General features: G+C 47.1%; 1 protein-coding gene across 4 annotated transcripts; it reads left to right on the top strand.

Annotated features, from left to right (window-relative positions):
- Window positions 1-1,876: 1,876 nt before the first annotated feature.
- On the top strand, window positions 1,877-11,302 carry LOC128262750 (collagen alpha-1(IV) chain). Of its 4 annotated transcripts, none has more exons than XM_052997236.1 (9): window positions 1,877-1,895; window positions 2,464-2,564; window positions 3,292-3,340; window positions 3,417-4,364; window positions 4,805-5,301; window positions 5,618-7,068; window positions 7,526-8,500; window positions 9,194-10,338; window positions 10,642-11,302. In XM_052997236.1, exons 2-9 carry the CDS (start codon window positions 2,545-2,547, stop codon window positions 10,900-10,902), a joined length of 5,346 nt encoding a protein of 1,781 aa, XP_052853196.1. In that variant the 5' UTR covers window positions 1,877-1,895; window positions 2,464-2,544; the 3' UTR covers window positions 10,903-11,302. The 4 variants fall into 4 exon arrangements, with proteins under 4 accessions (XP_052853196.1, XP_052853194.1, XP_052853195.1 ...); XM_052997234.1 differs by lacking the exon at window positions 1,877-1,895 and adding an exon at window positions 1,909-2,030; XM_052997235.1 differs by lacking the exon at window positions 1,877-1,895 and adding an exon at window positions 1,972-2,019.
- Window positions 11,303-12,302: the final 1,000 nt, after the last annotated feature.

Here is a 12,302-nt window from a genome sequence, read left to right as displayed (position 1 = left end):
GCAATTTTATGCACTTAAAATATGAAAGGTTAAGTATATAAGAAAGTTCTCTTAAGATTTTAAGCATCTACCGGGTATAGTGAAGTCTGAATACTCAACTCCAAGTTTCCTAGTGGTTATAATACAATTTGATGCTTGTTTGTTTGTCTTGCCCCTCGTGATTAGGTTAAGGCTTTTTCATCTAGTATATGGCATATGTGGAGCTGATAACACGGATATGGCTGCGTATTTCCTGTTAGAAAACACTCGACAAGAGTCCAAGCAGTACGAGCTGCGCTCGGCGTTCGATTAATTTCAACGCAGATTGACTAAAATAGAACCTTTCGAAATTCGAGCTTTAAGGTTTTAGGTTTTGAGGTCATAGCATTTTGAAATGTGTCGTGATAGGGCCATAATCAAGGCCTCGTTCTAGTTGGGCACGAATTCTTTTGTCCTAGGGTACTTGGAAGTCGGATATGTCCCAATGCCCTGAATAGATCTCTTTAAGGAAGTTGCAGTGATTAGGAAATTAAACTGGTTCAGACTTTTAGAGTTCTGCAATCATCGGAAGTGCTCTACTCCTCCCAAACTCAATGTAATTATGTCAAATTTAAATAGCACCTGTGTATTAGAATTTGCAAGAATACTTGTTATTGATTGGAAAAACTTAAACGAAAATTGTTGTCAAAATAGGGTGCTGATTAACTCAATATGAAAGATAAAAAAAAATATTTATTAAAATTTTGATTAGCAGACGGCAAAAATTTAGTAAAAATCAAATGCTAGTGATGCGACCTAATATCCTTTTAAATTCTTGGTTTTTGTTATTGTCAAAATAAAGTGCTGATAAACTATTTTCAAAAGTTTTGATCTGATCAGCAGAGGGCAAGTGTTACTAATCTGACTTAAAATTCTTTCAAATTCGTGGTTTTTATTTATTTCGAAAAAAAATATTACACTTTTTAAATTCAGTTTAATTCAATTAAACATTTTAAAACAATATGGTTTATCATTTCTTGGTATCCGTACAAATTAACCCAGGTTAATAAATGAACTATACATTTTTAATACGTAAAGTTTGATTTAATTACCAAATATACATTTGTAATCAATTTTAGTTTGTTATTTTGTCCTGTGTCGATATATTAAGATGCAAAAAAAATTACAAGCAATAATTATAGATGTCGACAGTGCTTATATAGCAAAATCAGTTTAAAATAAAAAATAAATATCTCCATATGTATAGATTGTTACTTTATCCTTTTAATTGTCTGCCCTTTAATAAACTAATTTTGTTTAAAAAAATGTAATATTTTGTAAAAACAAACCAAAAATGGATGGGGCTATAATTAGATGTCGAAAAAACAGGTCTTGATAAGGAAGCCTTGGAATTTCTCAGTCTGCGAACCGAAAAAGTATCAGAATCAGGAGCGGACCAAAAACGGAAGCCATGTGCCCGATCTCGGGGCGGGGGCTATCAGCTAATTCCGAGAGGAGCTTGTAGAAGGTGCTCCCCCCGGGGAGGTGATGGTGATCCGGCGGAATGAAGCTACTGTTTTATTGAGCAACTTAAGTCGCATGTGGCATATCAACAGCAGCAGCGACTTAGTTTCAGACTTATCGCCAAGTTTCATTCATTCCACACAGTGACTATGTTAACTGCTGGGATTAGTGTTGCTATTGCTACATACGATCTACGATCCATCGCCCATCCGTTCTATATGCCATGGCAACCCCCTCCACCACGAACCCCCCTCCCCCTCCTGGAAATCCAATCACACGGACAGTGTACGTGAGCCGAAGACCCGAGTGGAGATCGTGGAATGCCGAACGAAGATCGGCTCATCGGAGCATTGGCGAATGGCTTTTGGATCGCTCGAACTTATACTATAATTAGTCGTGTTCCGTCTTCCCGAGTAAGTAGTAGACTGGGCTCGGTCCGCAGCTGATCTGGCCTTTAGTTGCCTCTAGTCTTCAGTGTGTTCTGTTCTGTGGAGTTGAGTGCTGTGCGTTCGGATCGGATCGCTCGGTTGTGTGGTTGTGTGTTTTCAGTAGGGTCCCGTCGATCAGCCCCTTTTAGATAGGTTTCCTTGAAGGAACTAAGTTCTACAAAATTAGCAAAAAAATATGTATATATACCACTTTAATGGAAATTAAGGGGAAAACGAGTATTATAAACTAAAAGCTATAGGTCTTGTACCAAATCGGTGTGCGAGCTTTGTACCAGTTTCAGTGCCCCTCAAACTGTAACGTGAAAAATAAATGTTACTTGGACCACAAAAAAATAAATCTGAAATGCAATACCAAAGAAAATAAAATACCAACATTAAATAATAAAAAAAAAAATTAAGCAAATTATATTCCCATAAATATTAAATGAAACAAATTTCCCATAAGAACACCGTTCAACTTTTGTACTTTGTTAGTTCATTTTGCAACTGTTGCAAAAATTAAAGCGCCGAATTTTCTGGCTCATCTTTCCAGGCCCAACGACGGCAACATATAAAATAAAAATTCGACGAGGACAGAGCAAATAATTGTGCAGGCTTAAGTGCATAGGGCATCATGTTGCCCTTCTGGAAGCGGTGAGTTAAGAAGATATAATTAGCATTAAGTAAATCCGTTAGCCTAATATATTTTTAAAAAAGAAAAAAGCCTTGCGAAAATGATTACAAAATAAGTTAAGTAAGGTTTAATTTATTCAATATTTATGTAAATTATTAAAATAAAAAAAAGGAGTGAACGTTTCACATTTTTTTTATCTAATTTTACATTAGTGATTTAATAGAATTTATTATCATAGGCTTTCAAATTTAAATTTAAAAGTTTGCTTCAATAAACTCAACTACTAATTAAAGTAAAGCCGTATATTTCTGCAATAAAAACAAATGAAATGTAAAACCATCAAGTTATGCTTGCTAAGCCAATAAGATCAATTATAACTTGAAATAAGAAAATTTTAAAACAATATTAAGACCTTATTGTAAATGGTTAAATCGACCCAAAATGTAGGTTATAAAATATTTAAATTACGTTGCTTAAGTCATTGTGGAAAACAAGTTATTTAGATTTGTAGATATCAAAATTCACAAACTCCAATTAGTTAAAAAAAATAATAATAAAATTAAAATATGGACTTATTCTTATTTCGCTAAGATTGTGTTGCTAACTCCTGGAAGCTCTTCACAGAGAAGTCTCTCTCTCTCTCTCTCTCTCTTAACCATTTCCGCTTTAAGAGAACTAAAGAGAGCGGCACACACACAGAAAACTTAACTGATAAGACTCTCTCGATCTTTGCCGATTTATTTGCAGGCTGCTGTATGCCGCTGTCATCGCGGGAGCGTTAGTTGGTGCCGACGCTGTAAGCAATATATACATATATAATCGATTTTTGGGAGATATGCAATATCCAACCGTGTTTCCAATCCTTCTCTTAGCAATTTTGGAAGCAGGCCGGCGCGTCCGGATCGATCCAGGACTCGGTCAGGCACAACAATGGAAATGAACCGAAATTCCAAATCGACAATAGCTACGACATCGTGGACTCCGCCTCCGTGCAGCGCGGAGAGTCGCCGCCGAAGAACTGTACGGCCGGGTATGCGGGCTGTGTGCCCAAGTGCATAGCGGAGAAGGGCAACCGGGGTCTGCCGGGTCCGCTGGGACCGACGGGACCCAAGGGCGAGACTGGATTCCCCGGCCAGGAAGGACCGTTGGGCGACAAGGGCCAGAAGGGCGACCCCGGTCCGTCTGGGCCGCGCGGCTACAAGGGCGAGCGCGGATCGACAGGTAATCCCGGCCGGGCCGGTGTGCCCGGAGTGCAGGGTTCTGCTGGCAATCCTGGTGCCCCCGGCCTCAACGGCAAGGACGGATGCGACGGCAAGGCCGGCATGCCCGGTCTGGAGGGTCTGTCCGGAATGGCGGGAGCACGCGGCTATACCGGCATCTCTGGCAGTAAGGGCGAGAAGGGTGAGCCGGCCAAGGAGAACGGTGACTACGCCAAGGGCGAGAAGGGTGAGCCCGGATTCGCGGGAACGCCCGGCTTTGCCGGACCCCAGGGCGAACCCGGCGAGAAGGGCGATCGCGGCGACACCGGACCGTTTGGCGCCAAAGGACCTCGAGGTGAGCACGGCCTGAAGGGCGACAAGGGCGCCTCCTGCTTCGGACCCCTGAAGCCCGGCGCACCGGGTGCCAAGGGCGAGAAGGGCGAGCCCGCTCTGGGTAGTGGATCCAGTGGAACTTTGACCAAGCAAGGACAACGGGGCGAGACCGGAGAGAAGGGAGAGCCGGGACCCGCCGGCCAAAAGGGTGAGCGCGGACTGGAAGGTGAAGCCGGAGCCGATGGCCAGAGGGGTGAGAAGGGTCTGCCCGGTCCTCCAGGCGATCGTGTAAGTAAAATTCCCAAAGAAGTTTGCCATCGCACACATGGAGGATTGACCAAGTACATTGCACTTAAAAAAAAAACCAAGACCAATAATTCGAACTTTATCTTTACTGTAGTCAGTTTGCGTAAACAGAGAAAAAACTTCCAGCATTTAACAAACACGTATCATTGAATAACGTTAAATTGATAATATGTTCGAAATTAATATGTTCGATTTGGCACAAATCAAAACAAAATTGATACAGAATATCAACTTATATTGACTTTTTTTTTTTGTGTAAATTTTTTCAGAATCAGAATCAACTAAAGTACATTTTTCTTAAAATGATAAAAAATATCTTCAAGATTTTTGAGAATGAATTCAAATACCTAATTTCTCTCTGTGCAGTGTCTTGCCATGCCAGCCGATGTAATCGTTGTAATTGGTTACCATATCATTTTTAGGGTCGCCAAGGTAACTTTGGACACCCAGGTCCTGCCGGACAAAAGGGAGATCGCGGTGAGAGGGGTCTGAATGGTCTGTCCGGTAATCCAGGAGCGAAGGGAGAGCCAGGACTTGCTGGAGCAACAGGTCAGCAGGGTTTGCTGGGTCCTCCCGGACCGCCCGGCGGTGGCCGTGGAACACCCGGACCCCCGGGCCCGAAAGGACCTCGAGGCTATGTCGGACAACCCGGACCGCAGGGATTGAACGGAGCCGATGGACAGCCAGGTGCGCAGGGATACACGGGACAGAAGGGAGGCGCAGGCTTACCCGGACGTACCGGCAACGAAGGACCACCGGGCAGAAAGGGTGAGAAGGGAACCGCTGGACTTGATGGACAGCCGGGACCAGTTGGACCCATTGGACACCAAGGACCACCGGGACCAGATGGACAGAAGGGCGACGCCGGCACGCCCGGCATTGGCATTCAAGGACCTAAGGGAGACGATGGTATGCATGGGTAAGTCCACTAAAGCTGTTGAAAACCTTTTTATATTGAACTATTTTGGTAAACCTAAGTCCATTAACGCTTTACCTGCTAAATGGAATCAGGACTCTTATATCTATAAATTAGTTGGACTACATATTCTTTTATTTGTTTTATTCTGAATATCCGTATATATTCTTATAAATTTAAAAAAGATCGAAGTTGTCGTAATAAAAAAAGAAAACTTTTGAGAAAGATTAGCGGTAAAAATGAAAGACAGACGAACTTATCTCAATTCACTGGCAACTGTTATTGTCATTGGAGTAACACCATATTGTTTACCCCTCAGACGTCCCGGATTTAAGGGAAGCAAGGGAGAGCGCGGCTTCAAGGGTAACGCTGGTGTTCCCGGTGACTCCAAGCTTGGCCTTCCCGGTGCCCCCGGTAGCGTTGGTGAACCCGGCCAAAAGGGTGATGCTGGTCGTCCCGGACTTAATGGCCAGAAGGGTGACATGGGCCTCAAGGGCGACGTCGGCGGCAAGTGCTCATCCTGCAAGAGCGGTGCGAAGGGAGACAAGGGTGCCATGGGTCTGCCCGGAGTTCCCGGAAAAGATGGCGCACGAGGTTCGCCCGGAGATCGAGGCTATCAAGGTGAACGTGGACACGATGGCATCAACGGAGCAACTGGACCACCTGGCGAGAAGGGCAAGGATGGTTTGACTGGAGCACCTGGCGCGGATGGAGAACGGGGCCAAGATGCCATTGTCAATCTGAGCTTGATAGCGCCCGTCAAGGGTGAGAAGGGAGAGCCCGGAAGCGTTGGAGCTCGCGGAGTTGACGGAGAACGTGGACCAAACGGATTAACCGGACGTATCGGACAAAAGGGAGAGATCGGCCTGAAGGGCGACAAGGGCTTTACCGGCCCCCCAGGCAACGATGGAAGACCCGGCCGTAATGGACAGGACGGTTTCCCCGGAGTCGATGGCATTTCCATCAAGGGAGAGCCAGGTCAACATGGATATGACGGACTGAAGGGCGACAAGGGTAGGCTGGGTCTTTCCGGTCGCAAGGGAGAGCCCGGCAGCTGCAAGCCCGCCGATTTGGTGTTGCCCCCCAAGGGCAGCAAGGGAGAGACGGGCAGCCCGGGCGAGACTGGACTCATGGGAGCCGTTGGCTCGAAGGGATCGATCGGCTACCCGGGAGCCAAGGGTGAGCCTGGTCTAATCGGACCACCCGGCCCAGAGGGACCACGCGGCTTGACCGGAGAACGCGGCGACAAGGGCAACCAGGGGTCGGTCGGTGCCCCCGGTAATCCAGGAAAGGATGGCCTCCGCGGCCTTCCCGGACGCAATGGAGAATACGGTCCGAGGGGCGAGCCTGGCATTTCGGTGGCCGGACCTCCTGGTCCACCGGGTCTCAGTGGTCTGCAGGGCGAGAAGGGCAACCGTGGCCCATCGGGAGCTCCTGGTCTGCCCGGTGCCGATGGCAGCGTTGGATATCCCGGTGATAGAGGCGATCCCGGCATGCCCGGACCATCCGGACGTGCGGGAGCTGTTGGCGAGAAGGGAGACACTGGCCCAGTCGGGCCCCCCGGAGTGGCTGGACCTCCCGGCACTCCCGGCATAGACGGCGTTCGAGGACGTGACGGCGCCAAGGGTGAGATCGGAAATTCCGGCCTGGTCGGCATGCCCGGCAACAAGGGGGAACGCGGCGCACCTGGAAATGACGGTCCCAAGGGCTTTTCTGGCGTTACCGGTGCTCCCGGAAAGCGCGGACCCGCTGGATCACCCGGAGTCTCTGGTAAGTCATTATAATAGCTTGTATATGCTATCCGATACTGGTTTTAAACAAGTGTTGGGGAGTTTTTAGCCTATTGTATTAAGGTAACGTACAAGAGAAAAAGATCCTAGGTTAGATAATAGGTACAACACAACCTTTTCAAGTATCAAGGTTAGGTACATTTTTGGTTGGCAATAATCGATTTATCGCTTTTTTTCGAACGCATATATATTGAGCTTACTAGAAAACAAAAAGAAATACAAATGTTTAAGTACCAAAAAAACAAGCTTAGAGATATAAAAAATGTAAACAAAATTAATTTTGGATGGATTTATGCATTTTTTTATACATACTGGAAATTTGATAACCTAGGGTACTTAGGTACTTCCCAGCACTGATTTAAAAAAGGGTTCCGAAAAGGTTCAATAAAGACAAATAACTATATCTAATTCGTAATTTTTTTGCTACCATTTTTCAGGTGCCAAGGGTGACAAGGGAGCTGCAGGCTTAACTGGCAACGATGGACCCGTGGGCGGCCGTGGTCCTCAAGGAGCCCCCGGATTTGCTGGAGTGAAGGGTGACCAAGGAGTGGTTGGCGCCCCTGGACAGAATGGCTTGGACGGTTTGCCCGGCGAAAAGGGTGCCCAGGGATTGCCCGGTTTGGACGGAGCTCCTGGCTTGCCCGGCGACGCCTCCGAGAAGGGACAGAAGGGTGAACCTGGCATTTCCGGACTTCGGGGCGATACGGGTCTGCCCGGAGAGCCGGGCTGGCAGGGTGAGAAGGGTCCCCCCGGCATGACTGTTCACGGACGTCCTGGTCAGCAGGGCGAGAAGGGAGACACTGGACGCAGTGGCGCCGATGGTCTTGACGGAATCAATGGCGAGAAGGGCGACCAAGGGCTACAGGGCGTCTACGGCCAGCACGGTGAGAAGGGATCTGTCGGCGCACCCGGTATTCCCGGTACCCCTGGCCTCGACGGACAACCCGGCGCCCCCGGTGCTCCTGGTGTTGCTGGCTATCCTGGCCCCAAAGGAGACAAGGGTCAGGCCGGTCTAGCCGGACTAAGCGGAATCAAGGGTGATATCGGACCCGTCGGACCCCAGGGCTTTGTGGGCGCTCCCGGTCCCAAGGGCGATCGCGGTGTCCGTGGTCCGGCCGGTCTTCCAGCTATCATCGACGTGGATCGACTCCGTGGCGATAAGGGATCGCAGGGCGAGCGTGGATTCACCGGCGAGAAGGGCGAACAGGGCGAACGAGGTGAACAAGGATTAGTTGGCTACGTAGGACCTAAGGGTGATCGCGGTTTCGATGGAGCTCCTGGCGCCAACGGATTGAACGGTGTTCCCGGTGAAAAGGGTGACATCGGTCTAACAGGCGAGGCTGGCTATCCGGGACGACCCACCAAGGGTGAAAAGGGTCTGCCCGGTCGCCCCGGCAGATCCGGACGTCAAGGTAAGTCTATAATTCGCTACTCCTAGGAATATAACACCATATCTCGATTTTTGGAGGACTTTTGTTAGTATCTCAATATAGTCGTAGTTCTTTGGATTCATTTATTTTATAGACAACTTCTTCGTAAAAAAATAAGTTTACCCCTTTATTAATTTTTGTATACCCTTGCGGAAGGGTTATATATGTTTGGTCAGAAGTTTGTAATGCAGAGAAGGAGACGCTTTCGACTCTATAAAGTATGTAGATTTCTTAATCAGCATATCTAGACAATATGTCCGTTTAATTACCGCTTGCGGGCTTAGTTTAAAAGCTGGAGGCTTAAACCCCTAGCAATCCTTTTTTTCAAAACTATTAGGTAGAAAATTTTAAATTTCTTTGTTTTATTTATAAAAGTTTATATAGAATTTCGAACCTATCCCTTGAGTTTGATAAAAAGGAATTACTATATCATATAGCTGTCATACAGTGTCATGCATACAAAATCTTTGCTAATATCGGGTAATATAGGGTGAACTAACCTAGAATTGGTTTGTTTTTAAAGAATTAAGCGTTCCTATATCTCGCTGTTTTTTGCCTAATATAGTACACTCTATATATAATAAATTGTTACGGCTTGCTGAAGCTAGCTTCGGTTTTCATTTTATTGTTTCCTTGTTACTAATCTCTTCATAAAACTTATCACCCGTGACCTAGGTCTTATTGGAGCTCCCGGCGTCAAGGGTGAACGCGGTCTGCCTGGTTTGGCTGGAGAGCCGGGTCTGGTGGGCTTGCCTGGACCAATTGGACCAACTGGTGCCAAGGGAGAGCGTGGTCTGGCCGGCAGCATAGGTGCACCAGGACAGGATGGCTTCAATGGCGCCCCCGGAGCAAAGGGAGATGTGGGACTGCAGGGTTTCAAGGGCGAACGTGGTCCGAACGGCTTCGAGGGACAGAAGGGAGACAAGGGCGATCGGGGTCTCCAGGGCTTGCCTGGTCTGGCCGGTTTGGCCGGAGCCAAGGGTGACATGGGCTACCAGGGATTGGTCGGAAACGATGGACTTCCTGGCCTGCCTGGCGATCATGGCTTCACCGGACCCAAGGGACGCGATGGACAAGACGGAAGACCGGGTGCGCCGGGACAAAAGGGCGAGCCCGGTAAGCTGCCACCGCCGGGACCCAAGGGAGAACCAGGTCAGCCGGGACGTGATGGACAGAAGGGCGAGGTCGGACGTCCCGGAGAGCGTGGCTTGATCGGCGTTCAGGGCGAGCGCGGCGAGAAGGGTGAGCGCGGCCTGATCGGCGTTACGGGACTGGTGGGTCGTCCCGGACCCAAGGGAGATCGTGGAGAGCAGGGCCCGCGTGGCTACGACGGAGCCGAAGGTCTGATCGGCATCAAGGGCGAACAGGGTGCACCGTGCTCCGCCGCCCTGGACTACCTCACCGGCATCCTCATCACACGACACAGTCAATCCGACACGGTGCCCAGCTGCGCAGCCGGACATACGGAACTCTGGACCGGATATTCCCTGCTGTACGTCGATGGCAATGACTATGCCCACAACCAGGACCTCGGCTCCCCCGGTTCCTGTGTGCCCAGGTTCTCGACGCTGCCCGTCCTTAGCTGCGGTCAGAACAACGTCTGCAACTATGCCTCGCGCAACGACAAGACCTTCTGGCTGACCACCAACGCCGCCATTCCAATGATGCCCGTGGAGAACAACGAGATCAAGCAGTACATCTCACGCTGCGTCGTCTGCGAGGCGCCGGCCAATGTGATCGCCGTGCACAGCCAGACGATAGAGGTTCCCGACTGTCCCAATGGCTGGGAGGGCATCTGGATTGGCTACAGTTTCCTCATGGTGAGTACACACTCCTGAATGTGCCTCCAGATTGAAATTGGCACTTTGTGCTGTTAATATTAAGTCGGGAACTCTAGTTGTATACAGTATTGGGAAGATGCTAAAGCATGCTACAAAATCTAACTTGTTGTAATATAATCAGTCCGTTTAACTATTGTAAGTTAAATAAGCTAGGACGCTAACTTCGGTATACCGAAACTATTCATATATCGAACATGTTTATGTCATTATATTTTGCTCTTTTGACCACCCCAGTACTTACCTAAATATATGCTTAATTCATCGTTGTCTTTTATTTCATAGCACACGGCTGTGGGCAACGGAGGTGGTGGACAGGCGCTGCAATCGCCTGGATCCTGTTTGGAGGACTTCCGTGCCACACCCTTCATCGAGTGCAATGGAGCCAAGGGCACGTGCCACTTCTACGATACGATGACCAGCTTCTGGATGTTCAACCTGGAGTCCTCACAGCCCTTCGATGCGCCCCAGCAGCAGACGATCAAGGCCGGAGATCGGCAGTCGCACGTGTCCAGGTGCCAGGTCTGCATGAAGAACTCGTCGTAGGACCTCGTCGTAGCACATCCCAACAGACACCCAGCACACAGCATAAGTTTATTTTAAATGTAAAGCCCTAAATATACCAACGAATCGTGTGTACACACACCTACACACCAAAGCACACACTCACAACACACAAACAAACAAACAAACCAACAAACAAAACACACACACACACACACCGACGAACCAACACTGCTACAAATTCCTTAAACTAACCAAAAATGAAACAAAAAACGGGGCCACCGGGTCGAAGTGCTACAAACCGACCTCCTTGGACCACAATGCCATTTTTTATCTGCCAATTAATGTTCTAAACAATTGTAAACTGCTTCTAAGTTACGTTACGTATGTTAAGTAAATCAAACAAATAAATAAACTAGCCTCGGTCGTATGTCGAAAAATATTTAATACCCATCTGCTGCCAAGGGTACTACCCATTTTTTGAGTACTTGATAAAATGCGAACAAATGCACAGTGTAATAAGGATATAACTAATATTGAACGAATCCATTGACACATGTAGATCGCCTCCTGAACTGCTACACACAACTTTGTCGCTTATTGTTTACGTTTATAAAACAAACAAAAAATGGTAAAATAAAGAAAATATACAAATACATTTATATTTGCAAGCCACCAGTTAAGGGAGAGCAAACAGCAACAAAGACGATTGTATGATTGTTTCGTAGAGAGTTTATGAGGATTATCTAAATGTCTTTGATCTACTGGTCTAACTAGATTTGATATATATTTTTGGGGCTTTTTAATCCACATTCGAGATCTGTTTAGCCTTAAAGGGATTTAAATCATAAACAAAGCCAAACCACTTATGTAACACTTATGTGACAGCCTTAGAAGTTGATTATTTTTAAAATTATAAAAAAAAACTGTATCAGAAAGGTATGCTTTTCATATAAAAACTATTTTATTATTGACTATGTATCTTTGTGATGATTTTCGATTATTTAAAAGGGGCTGTAAACAGTTGCACATGTATATTTGAAATATTTACCACTACATTTTTAGGTTAAACATACACAGCGATATCATGATCAATATAAAAGATTGAAAATCTTTTGTGTTACATAAGGAAGTAACCCCAACCTTAAATGCTTAGATCTTCGTTAAAAGACAAGGGTTGAGGGTAGCTATTGTGGTGGAAAACCGGCAGTGGAGAGCCCCTAAAAAAAACAATGCCAAGGCGATGAGCAGAGCCAACTCACCACGTGCACTTGTGCGCATGACACTCTTTGTCCGTACGCCAATGTGGGGGTTGAGTTTTCAAGCGGGTGGCGATTGGGGTCGGGGAGTGAACTGGGCCAGGGGGTGGCGAGACATGCGAGACCATATGATAATGATATGCAGACACACACACACGCACGCATATATTCCAATCGGTGGTT

This window comes from Drosophila gunungcola, unplaced genomic scaffold, assembly GCF_025200985.1.
Source record: "Drosophila gunungcola strain Sukarami unplaced genomic scaffold, Dgunungcola_SK_2 000001F, whole genome shotgun sequence".
In the NCBI taxonomy this organism is placed as follows: domain Eukaryota; kingdom Metazoa; phylum Arthropoda; class Insecta; order Diptera; family Drosophilidae; genus Drosophila; species Drosophila gunungcola.
Note: the sequence above shows the minus strand (reverse complement) of the source record. Positions and strands in the feature narration are given on the sequence as shown.

Excerpts from the sequence above, each read along its gene's own strand:
- LOC128262750 (XM_052997236.1), top strand. The coding sequence starts at position 2,545 with ATGTTGCCCTTCTGGAAGCG. Across the intron at positions 3,341-3,416 it reads CGTTAGTTGGTGCCGACGCT|CAATTTTGGAAGCAGGCCGG; the intron begins GTAAGCAATATA and ends TCCTTCTCTTAG. Across the intron at positions 8,501-9,193 it reads CGGCAGATCCGGACGTCAAG|GTCTTATTGGAGCTCCCGGC; the intron begins GTAAGTCTATAA and ends CCCGTGACCTAG.